General features: G+C 55.5%; 3 protein-coding genes across 15 annotated transcripts; 1 reads left to right on the top strand and 2 right to left on the bottom strand.

Moving 5' to 3' along the window:
* Positions 1-367: 367 nt before the first annotated feature.
* Positions 368-10,330, bottom strand: eps8a (epidermal growth factor receptor pathway substrate 8a). 13 transcript variants are annotated; one of them, XM_058067446.1, is made up of 25 exons: positions 10,103-10,330; positions 8,152-8,234; positions 6,183-6,235; positions 6,020-6,076; positions 5,879-5,946; positions 5,636-5,797; positions 5,423-5,572; positions 5,278-5,360; positions 5,109-5,209; positions 4,965-5,035; positions 4,583-4,709; positions 3,953-4,041; positions 3,808-3,882; positions 3,577-3,725; positions 3,407-3,518; positions 3,226-3,335; positions 2,949-3,060; positions 2,734-2,874; positions 2,623-2,658; positions 2,443-2,466; positions 2,148-2,361; positions 1,890-2,079; positions 1,677-1,809; positions 1,477-1,520; positions 368-1,006 (listed from the first exon to the last, which is right to left on the bottom strand). In XM_058067446.1, the coding sequence occupies exons 2-24, from the start codon at positions 8,205-8,207 to the stop codon at positions 1,509-1,511; spliced, it is 2,325 nt and encodes a 774-aa protein (XP_057923429.1). In that variant the 5' UTR covers positions 8,208-8,234; positions 10,103-10,330; the 3' UTR covers positions 368-1,006; positions 1,477-1,508. The 13 variants fall into 13 exon arrangements, with proteins under 13 accessions (XP_057923429.1, XP_057923430.1, XP_057923423.1 ...); XM_058067447.1 differs by having other exon boundaries at positions 368-785; XM_058067440.1 differs by lacking the exon at positions 1,477-1,520 and having other exon boundaries at positions 6,010-6,076.
* Positions 10,331-10,469: 139 nt separating this feature from the next.
* On the bottom strand, positions 10,470-13,761 carry dusp16 (dual specificity phosphatase 16). Its single transcript, XM_058067471.1, has 6 exons — positions 13,534-13,761; positions 13,321-13,459; positions 11,977-12,140; positions 11,739-11,898; positions 11,533-11,656; positions 10,470-11,442 (listed from the first exon to the last, which is right to left on the bottom strand). Exons 1-6 carry the CDS (start codon positions 13,759-13,761, stop codon positions 10,611-10,613), a joined length of 1,647 nt encoding a protein of 548 aa, XP_057923454.1. The 3' UTR covers positions 10,470-10,610.
* Positions 13,762-14,240: 479 nt separating this feature from the next.
* Positions 14,241-15,833, top strand: crebl2 (cAMP responsive element binding protein-like 2). Its single transcript, XM_058067502.1, has 3 exons — positions 14,241-15,160; positions 15,241-15,438; positions 15,516-15,833. Exons 1-3 carry the CDS (start codon positions 15,146-15,148, stop codon positions 15,654-15,656), a joined length of 354 nt encoding a protein of 117 aa, XP_057923485.1. The 5' UTR covers positions 14,241-15,145; the 3' UTR covers positions 15,657-15,833.
* Positions 15,834-15,855: the final 22 nt, after the last annotated feature.

Genomic DNA, 15,855 nt, shown 5'->3' with positions numbered 1-15,855 from the left:
ACCGGACCCCGCTGTAGGACACAAAGGAGGGCGACCTTGGTCTCCACAGCAGTCCGGCTTCTGACCTCGGACCCCTCCCGGTCCAGATTTAGCACCACCTCCATTTAGCTTGCTAGGCCTTTTTCTTCAACATTGAATGATTCATTCTTCCGGGTAGGCGTGTCCAACGGTGTCTGCTCTACTGGTCCTTGGCTTCTTTTTACACTTGGATTCCTGATGCTGCTCTTAGTGTCCCTCATGTCGCCCCCCGGGGGTAAATAAGCGTGGCGTGGACCTGAGGCTAGCATGCCAGTGAGTTAGCGTTGGGCCCCACGGTTGGTCTTTGATTGCTGTATGAAAGGCACCATGAAAAGGTCCATTCAGGGTCTCGAGTCGTATGTACATTTATTTCCTCTTCATTATCTAACATGGCCGCCACCTTCACCGCTTGACCTCTGACCTCGTCTTCAGGAAGCAGCAGTTTGGCTCGCAGTAAAAACGGTAGAAATTCAGTATTTGAACACTTTTATCATGAACGGAATCCCGTGGTCATTTCTGTCTTTCTCATCAATCGCTGAGGTCAGAGGTCATCTGCCCGTGCTAACATAGCCACTAGCTAGCGTCCAGAATAAAGCAGCAGTTAAAGTGGCTTTTTGTGGTCTATGCTAACGCTAATGCTAACAACATCCACATCAGGCCGGAACATTCTGGAGAGCAGGAAGCTTGCTTTGTTTCTATGGCGACACGCTGAGGAGCTCCTGCCGACGCCGCATGACCTCCACAAAGTGGGCGTGGTCAGCCGCCGCCTGGGGAGGAAGCGCGAGAGGCTGCAGTTTGAAAGCAGAAAAGTCAAGAAGAAGGCGAGAAGGAAGGAAGGAAGGAAGGAAGGAAGGAAGGGAGGGAGGTCATGTGGAGGTCAGTGGGTGCTGCCTTCATCAAAAGACTCCACCCCCGAGTCACATGTGCTGGCTGCCAGGAGCTCCTGCCGCCTCCTCATGATCTCCTGGAGCTCCGAGCCGGAACTCCTCTGAGGAAGAGGAAGGAGACCATTAGAGGACGTCTGATGCAAACGTGGCGCAAAGCGAGGCGAGCTGCCTCCGTGAGAAACATGCTAACGCTAATGCTAATGCTAATGCAAGGCATTGACACACATGCCCCGCCCCTAAAAGGCCTCATGTAAAGCAGCAGCGGCGGCGTGGATCCAGGAAGCGATGGCCGCCACCGCCGCTGCTGCCATCTGGTTACAGAAAGGTGACACCGCCCACTAGTCAGGGTGCATGCTGGGTAAAACCCCCACAAAGACCCCCATGACACCCATCGATGGCGTGATCCTCAGCGTGTCATGAGATCTCTGCTGAACGGTTCCAAGCGGATCCATACTAGCTAAGCTAAGCTAGCGCACACAGGAAGTGGGAGCGCTTTGGAGAGGCGGGTTCACCGGGGGGGGGGGGGGGGGGGGCGTTCCGGTTTCTACCTAGCAACAGCTCAAGGAGATACCTGATTGGCTGAAGGAGAAGATCACTGGAGGCTCAGAAGAAGACCTGCGGGTGGGAAGACATGACACACACGTGGCCACAGTCGCCACACAACGCACGCGTCATGGCGGCCGCCACGCGTCATGGTGGCCGCCACGCGTCGGGAGTGGTAAACTCGGCTAACGGCTCACGGCTAACGTGTCCTGGCATGACCACACCCACCTCCAGCGCCGCCTTCTGCACGGTGACCTGGCTGTAGACTCGAGCGCCGTCGTCGGGACAGACGGTCTTCAGCTCGTCCTTGTTGAGGGAGAAGAGCTGCGCCCCCGTCAGCACGCCCAGGCTGGTGATGGTACTGCGGGGGGGGGGGGGGGGGGGGGCGCCATCATCAGGCCCATGAGAGAAGTGCGTGTCGTGTCAGGACGTCCCACTCACACTGCACTGAAGCCTTTGGCCTCCAGCCAGCCGCGCACGTCGTCGGGCGACGACTCGTACGTGATGCTGACCCCGGGAGGCTCGGCGCCGCCACGGCGGAAGGGGACGGGAAGCTTCTTCTGAGCGCTGCGGCCGAGCGTGAGTCTGTGCAGGAGCTCGTCCTGGACCTCCTCCATGTTGGACTTCCTTCCTGCAGAGAGCACACGGCTGCCGTCATCGTCTGGTTGGCCGGGCCGACTGTCAATCAACTTTTCTCACGGTTGGCAAGGACGCTTTTGATGTCCGACTCAGCCCCGCCCCCCGCCTCGCTGGATGTCGTGCTGGCGGCGGCAGGCTTGGCGGTCTCCATGGCTGGAGGGGGGAGCGGGGGTGTGGGGAGCCCGGCGGGGGCCGGAGGTGGCGGCGTGGGGACCGGGGGCATGGGCGTGGCGGCAGGCTTGCTGGGCCGGTGGTCCGTCCTGGTGGTCTGCTTCTGGGGGCGGGGGGGAGAAAGAGCTGGCTAGCGATGACCAGAGAAGACAAAGTCCAAGGTGACCCTGAAGGCATCGTTTACCTCGTTAAGCTCGCCCAGTAATTGCTGCCCACGGGGAACAAAACAAAAGACAAGTTTGGTGGGCGGCCGTTAGCGTCTCTGCTAGCAAACACACGCACACACAGCCTAGCCTAGCTTAACTTAGCCTAGCGTTTAGCACAGCACAGCCTAGCCAAAGCCCCGCCCCTGCCTCCGCCCTACCTTGAACATCTCAAACTCCTTCCTCGGCATCATGAGCTTGACGTCAGGAATAAAAAGCGCAGTTGAGTGGAGGTGTGACGCATGAGGTCATGTGACCCGAGGGACACGCACCTGGATGGTGTGACTGTAGACCGGCTCGCCCCGCCCCGTCACGTCCACCGCCTTGGTCACCTCCACGATGTTGTTTGGCACGTAGCCCACCGAGCCGTCGCCGTTCCGCACCTTCCACCACTGCTTCCTGTCGTCCAGGACCTGGCGCCCCAATTGACACGCTCAGATGTCACGTGACGACCCGGGGCGGCGGTGTGGAGTGGGGCGGGGCTTACCTCCACCACCTCATCCTTAAGAACCGACAGCTCCGTGTTGTTTCTCCCCACAAAGTCGTACTTGGATTTGGCAAACAGTTTGCTTTGGTTCGTCCCGGCGGGGCCTAAACCTCTGAGGGGACAGGGGGACAGGAGGAGGACAGGGGGACAGGAGGAGGACAGGGGGACAGGAGGGGGACAGGAGGAGGACAGGGGGACAGGAGGACGACAGGAGGAGGACAGGAGGCTTTGAGTCTTGAAAGAGTAAAGAACCGGAGGGGGGGGGTGACTCTTTTACCCGTCAGCATGGCGCCCGAAGGCTTGATGGAACGCCGCCACAGCCGAGCGGTCCAGGAGCTGTGTGCGCTGGTGGGCGGAGCTAATTGAGGCGTACCTGTCCGCAGCCAGCTGGAAGACAAAATGGCTGCTGAGCTTCAGGAAGTTGTGTCACCTAGCCAATGAGGGCGGCGACCTCTCACCTCCTCCAGTAGTTCGCCGTTGGCCCCGCCCTCCGCCAGGGCGGGCGGCTGCCAGCCGTCCACGAAGGTGAGAGTGCAGGGCGGGAAGAGGTGGTCCCTGGGCCACTCCAACCTGTCACACGCTTACATGACTTCCTGCGCCGCTTCCCATTGGATGCTGGCGTTCTCACCTGCACTTGGTCCAGCCGTCTCCCAGTGTCACCCACAGGTGGCGCTCCTCCGCTGTCCCCGAGGCGTGCAGGAAGTCGATGGCCTCTCTGGTCAGGAGAGGAACCACAACGCTGCGGGCCAGATCCACACCGCCGGACGCCTGGATCACCTGCGAGACGAGGGGGCGGAGCCGTCTTACTCCTACTTTTTCATCATCATCATCTCTTCATCGTGTCACAAAGGGGGCGGACCATCCTGAGGGGTGTGAACAGGAAGTGAAGCAGCTCATCAGCGCTCGGGTTCTGGATGTGAACTCTCAGTTTTCCCTACGGACGAGAGACAAGCAGCTGTCAGACATCTTTGCTTGTTGTCATGGTTTCCATGACGACAGCTCACCAGCTGGTTGAAGGCATGCTTGAACTTCTGCAGGCAGTCCACAAAGTCCTCCTGGCCAGGAGGTCTGGAGCGCAGTGTCAGGACGCCCTCTGGTGGACACCCACGCTAGCATTTATATGGTTGGCCGCTCACACAGGAAGTACTCACACGCAAGCAGGAAGCGGTCGCACGCAAGCAGGAAGCGGTCGCACGCAAGCAGGAAGCGGTCGCACGCAAGCAGGAAGCGGTCGCACTCATGCAGGAAGCGGTCGCACGCAAGCAGGAAGCGGTCGCACGCAAGCAGGAAGCGGTCGCACGCAAGCAGGAAGCGGTCGCACGCAAGCAGGAAGCGGTCGCACGCAAGCAGGAAGCGGTCACATGCAAGCAGGAAGCGGTCGCACGCAAGCAGGAAGTGGTCGCACGCATGCAGGAAGCGGTCGCACGCAAGCAGGAAGCGGTCGCACGCATGCAGGAAGCGGTCGCACGCAAGCAGGAAGCGGTCGCACGCAAGCAGGAAGCGGTCGCACGCATGCAGGAAGCGGTCGCACGCAAGCAGGAAGCGGTCGCACGCAAGCAGGAAGCGGTCGCACGCAAGCAGGAAGCGGTCGCACGCAAGCAGGAAGCGGTCGCACGCAAGCAGGAAGCGCTCACCTCCCGGACTTTTCTTCTTGCCCTTCTTGGCCTTCTTCCTCCTGGCCAGCTCACTGAAGGCCTCCGCTGCTTTCTGCAGTTTAGTGATGAACAACTCGATGTCGTCCAGGATGTGGTTGAGGATTTGCTGCCAACAAATTCCATCCCAATATTTAGAATATTAAGAATATAAGAAGAAGATATTCTTGATCATAGGTTGTATCGTATGAATATTGACATAGAACATATGTGAATATTGAATTGCGACCATATATATTATCATTCATTATTATCATATATATGATATCATTCATATATGATGAATATTGACACGTATCAATATTTTCAATCAATGACTATTTTCTCCAGCGGTGACCTTTGATTTTCCACGCCATCTTCTCACCACGTCTCGGTCCACAGCGGCAGCCGTCATTTGGGCAGGTCCATCGTCGTCATCGGCTCGCCATCGCTCATCTGTTTGCGCACATGTGCGGACGTCACTTCCTGTTTGCTCAGCGGGTCACAGGTCGGCCGTGCCGTCACTCACCGTCTCGCCGCCGATCGGACCACAACTCTTGGTCGGCCGGAGGTTCCGGGGCGGGAGCGGCGGGAGGCGGCGGGATGTCCCCGTCGCTCTTCAGGATCATCCTGCACACCGACGTCATGCCGTCAGACCATCAGACCAGGGCGGCCTTTGATTGACGGGTGTCATTCACCTGAGGACGTCGGGTCGTTTCTTCACTTTGCCTCCTTTGGCGTCCACCACGGCGCTCTCGATGTCGGCGTGGATCAGGTTGGCCTGAGCCGAGACACATGCATGAGGCGGCGCGTGGGCGTGGCCCCCTGCTGGCACGTGCTCACCTTGATGTGGTCGCACTGGAACAGGTGCAGGTCGGCCTTGGTCTGACCCGAGTCCTTGCACACCAGCGCCAAGATGGAGTCGTAGCTGCACGCGCTCATGACGGCCTGGCAGTGCTGCACCGAGCTCACGGGGAAGTGCTCCAGCTCGCTCTGAAAGAGGAAGTTGCTGAGCGCTTCCCGGAATACGGAGATGACGACGGCGAGCGGCGTCACCTTGCTCTCGTGGTCCACCAGGCTGACGCTCTTCTCGTCCACCTGCAGCAACATCTCCTGCGTCCAGATCTTCCCTTTGGCGTCCAGCAGACGCAGACGCCGCACGCCGTCCTCCACCGTGATCATCCCGTCTTTGCGGTCCAACACAAATGTGCTCAGGTGCTGCGCACATACGCCATGATGGTGGTGATGATGATGATGATGATGATGATGATGCACAGCAATGAAGCCATGAGGCGTTACCTCCACGTGGTACTGAGACGTGTCCGTCAGACTGTTGATGCTGGTTCTGGTCCACACTTGTCTGGGTTCTAGAAGAACACAAACACCACAACATTGATCCTGGACCCGACCCCGTCAGAACCTTCACACACCAGAGCTCACTTTGGCTTCTCCTCTTCTCCTTAGAAGACGAGTGCAGGAAATAGACGTCATCTGGTCCTGTGGGCAAAGGAAGCGGCCAATCGGGTGAGGGCGTCGCCAGCTAAGCAACTGCTACATGTCAATCATCATCAATCCATAATCCATAATCATACAAACAACTCACCGTACGCAGCTTTGGCACTGGACTTAGCTTTAGCATCAGGAGCGTCATGGCCGCTGGGACACACAAACGTTACATATCATACGTCATGTATACTCGTCATGTATACTGGCATATGTACTATTCATGTAGTATGTAGCATATATACTGTTCATATATGTATATAGCATATATACTGTTCATATATGTATATATCATATATACTGTTCATATATGTATATATCATATATACTGTTCATATATGGATACATCATATATACTGGCATATGTACTATTCATGTAGTATGTAGCATATATACTGTTCATATATGTATATATCATATATACTGTTCATATATGTATATATCATATATACTGTTCATATATGTATATATCATATATACTGGCATATGTAGTATTGATGTAGTATATATGATATATACTGTTCATATATGTATCTATGATATATACTGTTGATGCATGTATACATCATATACATGGCCAGCGGCAAGTTGATCTTCTGTGAGGAGTAGCACCACGGCAGCCTGAAAAGAGCCGTCACATGACCCGAGAGCATAGATTGTTCATCATCATGGTCTAGGGGGAGGATCCAAAAGCTAAAGGCTTCCAGTCGGTGTGAGCAGATGGTTGCCAGCAGTGGTCACCAATCAGTGACAAGAAGAGACCACGACCCCGAGTACGTGTCCTGCACCACTTGGACATACTTCTCCGTCACTCCAGACTTCCTCATGCTATACCACGGTTCCTCTCCTGCACCCGTCCTAGGCTTTGTCCACAATGCGGCTCCCTCTGACCTTCTGGGCTCTGGGCATCACCCTTGTTCTTCAAAATGGCCACCAACGCACTTCTCCTCCATTGCTGAGGTATCTTCTCACCACCTAAGATCCTATTGAACAACCTTGACCACCCTAACCTGCTGCACGTCCTCCCCATCTCCGTCTCTCTGCCTTGCCGACCTGTGGAGATCCATCTCTCCCTCCTTACCGTTCCAAGCTAGCGTACAGGTCCTCATAGACCTCTCGTTGGCCTTTGGCTCCTCGACTTCCACCTTAGCGTTCATCTCTCTGTTCTCCTGTCTGCTCTCTTCAGTCCTCTCCATGTCCCACTTCTTCTTAGCTCACCTTTTTGGCCGTATACGCTCCTGCACCTCCTCATTCCACATGACACACCAAGTACTCTCCTAGTTGTCTGGAAGCACCTCCTGACCATCCAGGGCCTGCCTCAACTCCTGCAACACTCTTCTTGTTTCAGCTTCCACCATTTGGTCCTCTTGGTCTTCCTCACCATGAGGGTCCTTCTGTAGGCCCTCCACCATCCCTACACTTTCACCTCCCACTGATCTCCTTCAGATCACAGCGTCTACACCAGATGTAGTCTACCCGTGGACTCTTACGGGTCACCCTAGGTTCCTCTCTCTTCTGGAGGAACGCATTCACTACAGACATTTCCATCCTTTTGGCAAAGTCCACCACCAAAGTCCATCTGTCCTTCTACGTTCCTCTCCTGAATACCAAACCTGCCATCACGTCCTCATCATCTCTACTTCCTGCACCAACACGTCCATCCAAGTCCGCCCAATGACAAGTCTTTCCTTCCAGGGATGCTCTGCATCGCTCCGTGAAGGTCCTTTGTCCTCCAACTCCCATCCTGCTTGTGGGACATAGCCGCTAGCAACAACATCAACGTCACCTTCGCTTTCAAAACACATCCTTTGCTGAGGTCTTAGCGGTGGAGGTCTCGCTGCCGGATGAGGTCTTGGTGCTACTTGAAGACTAGCTGGTGTTGGACTTCTGGCAGCTTGGCTTCATTTAGGCCCAACAGCAAAGCATGGCGACGTTAGCATGCTAACAATTAGCACAACAGAGAATGTAAACACGGCTGATTCAGGTAGCGTGCTAGCATTGCTTGGTCGTGTCTGTCAAAAGGAAGCAGAAGAAGAATCCCGAGCAAATGAAAGTGGTTGAAGACTGACTTGCTGTAGGAGCCAAAGATGGCGGAGGCGAAGGCTGGCGTTTCGTAGTCGTTCATCTTCTTCTTCTTCTTCTTCTTGACGAGCTGAGCACAGACACGGGAGATGGTTAGGTGTGTAGCACACGCTAGCGTCCTCATGCTACGCTAACCCAAGACAAGAGGACTTTTCCCACGCCTGTCTGTACTTCATCTCTTATTCTGTATCCATGGCAACACCCTGCAAGACCACCATCAGGGACAAACTAGCCCCATTCGTATTCTTCGCCATTCACGCCACCGACGCGCTTCCTCTTGCCTCAGTTTCAGCCGGCACGTCAGACAGGAAGTGAAGGACAGCTTGCGTATGGCTGTGAAGTTATATCGCTGTTACCACGGCGACGCCTCACAGCTCAGCAAACACAGCCTTGGGCCGTCGCCACGGCAACTGACACCTCAGTGGGAATTCAGTGATGACGTGCACGCACACACGTTCACAATAAAAGTACAGTGTGGGACCTGTGACTGACAGGTCGTCTGCCCCGCCCCCTAGGCTAGATAAACAGTGAAGAAGATGATGGAATCTCTCTTCATCATCTACTTCATGCCCCTCCCATACCTACACACACACACACACACACACACACACACACAAAGTAAAGCAGATAAGAAGATTTACACACACACACACACACACACACACACACACACACACACACACACTGTCCTTCAAAGAAAAGAGCAGGAAGTGAGGATGTCATCGAGTCAAAATGGGCTAGTTAGCGCTAGTTAGCATGCAAAGCTAATATGACGCGTCACGTCAGGATGTTAGCACGCTTGCTAGCATGCTATGTTTAGCATCTGGACATCACCATGACAACGGCCGGCACGTAGGGATCGATGTCGGCTCACTGACCTTCTGGCCCGGCGAGGCTTCAGGCGCTCAGCTGATGTTGGCGGTGGGTGGGGTCACCAAAGGTCACATGGAGCGTGTGAACGTGGTCAGGTGAAACTGAGAGAAATCCTCCTTCATGGAGGACCTCCAGGATTTACCGCTTAATCTCCTAATTACAAGCCGCAGGGGAGGGGCCGGAGGCGGGGCCGGAGGCGGGGCCAGTGCTGATTTAAAGAAGCTTAGCAAAAGTTAGCGATGGTGCTACTCCGTCCCAGGAAGCAAAAGGTGGCTTTAATGTCCCGGTTAATGATTAACATCAAAGATGGTGAACTTTACACACGGAAACATCCACAACAAACATGGAGAGCAGATAACAAAGACGGCAAAGCAGTTACCCAAAATGCACTCACGTTAGCAAGGGGCGCCCCCTGTGGCCACGCCGCTACACTACACCCTCACGCTGGAACCTAACTGGAACAGGTGTCCCCTTTCCATCCCATAATTTACACCAGCAGGGGCAGGCAGGTGGAGTTACGTCACCGCTGGTCGCCACGGTAACAGGCATGCCAGCAGCACAACAAAGCTAGCCCGCTCGTAGCGTCTAGCTAGCCGAGCTTCGACCTCCTGGTCTAGAAGCTTCCAAGATGACCACGTGCCATCATCGCTGAAAAGATGACGTCACGGGTTCGCCTTTTCATTTCCGTCAACAATAAGAGTGCTAATTCAATAGGAAGAGCACCAATTAAACAATAAAAGTGATAATTGAACAAGGTGAGCGCTAATTTAGGGTTCTAATCTCAGGCCCGGCAGGCAGTACCGGTACCGGGCTGCCACACACCTGCTGGGGGAGATAAGCAGGCTTTTATTGTCATTCCAAAGTCCTGATGGAGACCCAAACGCCGTTAGAGATTAGTCCAGGCTGCGTCGGTGACGTCATCCAAAGGCAACACTTTGATTTCCGGTTAGTTAGGGTTAGTCCTTGGAAACCAGCTGCCATATATTTGACTGAAATTTCATTTAATAACTCCTCCCACCCCACCCAGGGTGCTCCGCGGGGCTCCGGCCGCTCCAAGACACTCACCTGCGGCTGCAGCTTCACGCGAGTGGCCGCTGCTCAGACATGGCACCGAGACGCCGCCTTCGCTCCTTCCTGACGTCCGGCCAAAAAGTCTCTTGTTCGGCTGCCCCGGTGATGAGGCTGACCGGCTCGGTTCTCCGCACCACAACCACCGAGCTGCGGAACTTCGACTGATTCAACTCCGGTAGGATTTGTTCCCGATCGTGGACTGACAGGCAGCAGAAGCCCTTAAGTGGTGGTCGGCGGGGGATTTATCCCCGAGTGTGGACTGACAGGCGCTGCCAGCTACAGGCTAGAAAGTTAGCAAACAGCAGATAGAAGTAAAAGAAAATGTCATCAAAGTTATTCCGCTAACATTCTAGTAGGATCTTGGAAGATCACGTTAGTCTTCTTGTTTATGTACCACCACATCACACCTTTAATCACATACATCTTCATCATCATCATCATCATCATCATACAGCCAGGAGGCGGCGCTACACGGCAATGACAAGCTAAGGCGGAGCTCCCGTCAGGACACCTGGATGAGCTCCAAGCTTCCAGAAAAACTGGAGCGACCTCCGAGTTGCGCCACGTCGTCACGGGAGCGTCTGTCCGTGAGGCCGTCTCCGAAGTCCATCTGACAGCTTCGTCTCTTCAGCTGCTTCTCGAAGCTGCTCTCTTCGTGCCAGCTCCTGCGCAAGTCGCCGCCGTCTCGTGCTCGCGGGCGCCCACGCCGCCGCACCGCCTCCGGCCCGTGGCCGCAGCCGAGCGCCGCTAAGCCGCCCCCGGTGAAGATGGCCGAGGAGAGGTACCAGGCTCCTGCCCGGGAGGACCGAGACGACGCCGTGACGGGCCCCAGCAGGATGTCTGAGTGCCACCCTTTCAGGGTGCTGCTGGGGCCCGCTCTGGCCAGGTGCTGCTGGCTCTGCGACAGTCCGAACAGGAAGTTGGCGTCGTCTGTCGAGGGCGCGGCCCGCTGCATCTCATATGTGTGGTCCTTGTCTGGACTTTGCTCCGAGACCTCCTCCACGGGAGAGAAGTGACGCGCTTTGGCGGTGGCGCCGCCCACGCCCGGCTCGCCGTGCGCCTTGATGTCCAAAGAGAAGGAGCGCTTCAGGCGGGCGCCATCCTCGGCGGCGAGCTGCAGACCGCCCAGGGTCTGAGCCAGCAGACGCTCCTCAGGAGGCAGCATGAGGGGCTCCAGCAGAGCCCCCCTGCTGACATCACGGTCCAGAGGCGGGTTCGCAGGGACGGGCTGCCGTTGTGTGGCGTGAGGGCTCTTGATCCTCTTCTCAAAGTCCAGCAGCTGACCCAGGAAGTTGAAGTTAGGAGAGATGGTCGGCCTCTTCTCCTTGACGAACCTGCAGACCACACCAGGGGGTCAGAACCGGGTCGCACGAGAGAGAGAGAGAGAGAGAGAGAGAGAGAGCGAGACGGCGTCCTGGAGTGACCTGTACGCCTCGTCCAGAGACATGTCCATCCTCTTCATGATGTAGGCGATGGCGATGGTGGCCGAGCGGGAGATTCCCGCCAGGCAGTGAACGAGAACGCAGGAGTTGGAGGCTTTGGCCTTCTCTGCAACGCACACACACACACGTCACATGACACATCACATGACACACGTCACATGACACACGTCACGGGTGGGGCAGCTGACCTATGAACTCAACAGATCTGTCCAACCATGGCAGGATCTTCTCACAGAAACTGTCGTTGACGGGGACCCGCAGGAAGTGAGACTCTGGAATGAAGTCGGGTTTGGGACACGTGTTGCTGGCATTGAGCACGTACGCGATGGCGTTCTGCTGCATGACATCCTGTGACATCATCATCATCATCATCATCATCGTCGTCGTTGCCTTGAAGGACTCGTGCGTGCGTGTGTGTGTGCATACCTGGTTGAGGACGTCCCGCTGGCAGCCCAGGTACAGGTGGGGCAGGATGCGCGTGGGACCCGTGTTGGCCACAAGCAGGCACGGTGGAGACACGCACGACGGAACCGCCGCCATCTTGCCCTCACACAGACCCGGAAACTGGCGGGAAAACTCTGAGAAACCACCTGACGCACAGGAAACTGTCACCATACTTTTATTTTGATACAGGAAGTTGTCACCTCATACTCATGGCTCATGACTAGAGTGGGGGTAAGTAGACTAGAGTTCTGTGAAAGACGGTGTAAGTAGAGTGCGGACTAGAGTGCTAGAGTGCGGGTAAGTAGACTAGAGTGCGGGTAAGTAGACTAGAGTGCGTGTAAGTAGACTAGAGTGCGTGTAAGTAGACTAGAGTGCGGGTAAGTAGACGAGAGTGGGGTTAAGTAGACTAGAGCGGGGGTAAGTAGACTAGAGCGGGGGTAAGTAGACTAGAGCGGGGGTAAGTAGACTAGAGCGGGGGTAAGTAGACTAGAGCGGGGGTAAGTAGACTAGAGTGGGGTTAAGTAGACTAGAGCGGGGTTAAGTAGACTAGAGCGGGGTTAAGTAGACTAGAGCGGGGGTAAGTAGACTAGAGCGGGGGTAAGTAGACTAGAGCGGGGGTAAGTAGACTAGAGCGGGGGTAAGTAGACTAGAGTGCGGGTAAGTAGACTAGAGCGGGGGTAAGTAGACTAGAGCGGGGGTAAGTAGACTAGAGCGGGGGTAAGTAGACTAGAGCGGGGGTAAGTAGACGAGAGTGGGGTTAAGTAGACTAGAGCGGGGTTAAGTAGACTAGAGCGGGGGTAAGTAGACTAGAGTGCGGGTAAGTAGACTAGAGTGCGGGTAAGTAGACTAGAGCGGGGGTAAGTAGACTAGACTGGGGGTAAGTAGACTAGTGCGGGGGTAAGTAGACTAGAGTGCGGGGGTAAGTAGACTAGAGTGCGGGGGTAAGTAGACTAGAGCGGGGGTAAGTAGACTAGAGCGGGGGTAAGTAGACGAGAGTGGGGTTAAGTAAACTAGAGCGGGGGTAAGTAGACGAGAGTGGGGTTAAGTAAACTAGAGCGGGGGTAAGTAGACTAGAGTGGGGTAAGTAGACTAGGGTGGGGGTAAGTAGACTAGGGTGGGGGTAAGTAGACTAGAGCGGGGGTAAGTAGACTAGAGTGGGGTTAAGTAAACTAGAGGGCAGTGAAAGACGAGATGGAAGACAAAGACGAAGGTCCTAGGGGGTGTAGTGGGCTTCAGCGTGCCAGTAAGTCCACAAACGCGTACTAAAGTCCAGGCGTGAGTACGCGAGTGTGATGTCACCACGCCGTGCCGCCGACACGCACTCACCTTCCAGCAGGTGCACGGACGGAAAGTTGCGCTCCAGTTTGAGCAGCAGCACGCTGACGAAGCCATCGGAGCCCAGAGAGGACGGGTCTGAAGAACTGTGGTCATAGACCACCACCTCGTGGTGGGCCTGCAGCTCCAACTGAGCACACGAACCACACGTGAGCGCCGGCAGGAAATGAGGCGTGCGTAGCAGGAAGTGCGTGGGGTTCTGACCTTGTTGCTGGCCGAGTGCTGGATGAGTTCTGCGATGTGGACCTTGTCCTGCAAGAGCCTCCTTTTCATCAGCTTGGAACAGTTGACGTTGACGGCCTCCAGGATGTGGGAGGTGTTGTAGTCCACAAACGGCCTGCTGTCGATCAGAACCACGCGGTCCAGACCCCCCTCCAGCAGCGCCACCAGAGCCTCCGCCCCGATGGGCCTCACGCTGCCGGGCCTGAGCATGCCCGCCGCTCCCCCTGGTCGTCCTCCGGGTCCACGCCACGCGGCGAAGGCCTCACGGGGAGACCATTTTCATGGAAGCCGACGTAGTCATCCCGATGGCGTCTGCACCTCAAGCCCCTTCCCCCCAGCGGAAGGGCGCCACCGTCCTCAGAACCGCCTGGAACGTGTCGGAGGGGTAGGATCCTTCGCTCAGCAGAAGGCGGGACAAGAGTCAGGAAGTGATGACATCACGGCGGTGCGGACACGTCGTCACTGTGGGAGTGAAAGAGTCAGTGAGGCCTTGCCATCACATCAATGTAATACTCCATCTCAGGCTCCTCCCACTGCCAGGTAAACCCCGCCCCCACATGACATCAGGACTTTGACCGCAGCCTGATTCAAGTGGCTCAGAGGGGGCGGGGCTTTGCCGGTGGCCAATCAGCGCGCAGGATGACAACACGTTAAAAGGGAAGGTCATTTGGTCAATTTCAATGAATGATCGCCGTCAAATGTGAACTTACAGTAAACACAAATAAGCTAGCAGTGTCGGGCAGACGGCTAACTGGTGTGGCTAACTAGTAGCTAACTAGCAGGCCCGAAGGGCTGTGACGTCAGCAGCACGTCCTGCTCGTTACTTCGGTGTTCGGGTGACGAAGACTTGACTTCCTTGGACGACGAGCTTGTTGTCGACTCACCCTTCGAAAGTTCGACGTCAAACTCCCAAAGCTCGCCGACGGGTCGGGTGGTGCGACAAGTCGGACTCCGGGTGCGCCGACGACGCGAAGGCGAGAAAGTGGAAGTCCAAGAGAAAGTCTCTGCTACAGATGAGGTCACGGCCGTGAAAAATAAAAGCATTACGTTATCCGGGGGAGCTTCGGCGTCTTAAAGGCGCAGGCACCTAATAAACGTGACCGGCCATCGCAACACTCCTCCGTGGTTCACAGGCGTACACGGGAAGGAAGAAATAGCAGCTATAAAAGGAACCATTGATACAACAGTTAACTGTTGGGGTTTTTTTATTAGCACGCACGGTTAGCTTGGCGTGGTTGTTAGCATCGTCATACAGAATGTGTACATATGTTGATGAAACATTGTAATTAGCTCATTTTTGTATGCCAGGGAAGGTACAAACATTGTATTTAGCTCAGCGAAGGTACTTTACTCGTTTATTTTTAGTTGACTAGTTTTTTGTCCATATTTCGTTTGTCAATAAAGTTGTGTCAAAGGAGGCGTGGTCAGCGACGGAGAGCGGAAAAGACGGTGATGTAAACAACCAAACAACAAATGGTGTCGAGCAGCTGACATCTTTGCGCCTTCTTCTCGTCCTTCATCCGCCGGGCCGAGCTTGCTAGCCGTGCGAGGCTAACGCGAGCGAGCCGCTAGCGAGCCGCTAGCATACGGCAACATGGAGGAAAACAAGGTGAGCATCCGTTCGCGTCCTCACTCCGGCTGTTGTTAGCACGATGCTAGCGGCGCTCTGTCTGTGGTCGTCGTCATCAGATGGTGGCCGGCAAAGTGAAGAAACCCGGGAAACGCGGCCGCAAGCCCGCCAAGATCGACCTGAAGGCCAAACTGGAGCGAAGCCGCCAGAGCGCCAGGGAGTGTCGGGCCCGGAAGAAGCTCCGGTACCAGTACCTGGAGGAACTGGTGTCCAGCAAGGAGCGAGCCATATGCGCCCTGCGGGAAGAACTGGACATGGTGAGCGTGACGTCATGGCCATGAATCAGCCCCCCCTCCTCCACCCCCCCCACTCACCTTCCTGCTGTGTGTTCCAGTACAAGCAGTGGTGTTCGGCCATGGATCAGGGAAAGATCCCATCCGAGATCAAGGCTCTGCTGACGGGCGACGACCAGAAGGCGCCACCAGGGGGCGTCGGCACCAAGACCAAGAAGAACAACAGCAACGTTCAAGGCTGAGAAACAAAATGTCTGCTGCGCTCGGACCAGTTAGCATCTCCTGGCTTGTTTCCATGGCGACAAGCTCCCATGAACTTCTACTGACTTCTCTTCCGGAGCTTTTGTTTCTTTATTGGTGTGAAGAAAGACATGGCGGTGGCGTCAACGCTAACAAATAAAAATCACGATTTCACCTTTTTTGTGGGAGTCGACATGCTAA

The sequence above is a fragment of the Doryrhamphus excisus genome, chromosome 3, assembly GCF_030265055.1.
Source record: "Doryrhamphus excisus isolate RoL2022-K1 chromosome 3, RoL_Dexc_1.0, whole genome shotgun sequence".
Taxonomy (NCBI): Eukaryota; Metazoa; Chordata; class Actinopteri; order Syngnathiformes; family Syngnathidae; genus Doryrhamphus; species Doryrhamphus excisus.
The sequence above is the reverse complement of the archived record's forward strand: the minus strand, read 5'-3'. Positions and strand labels throughout refer to the sequence as shown.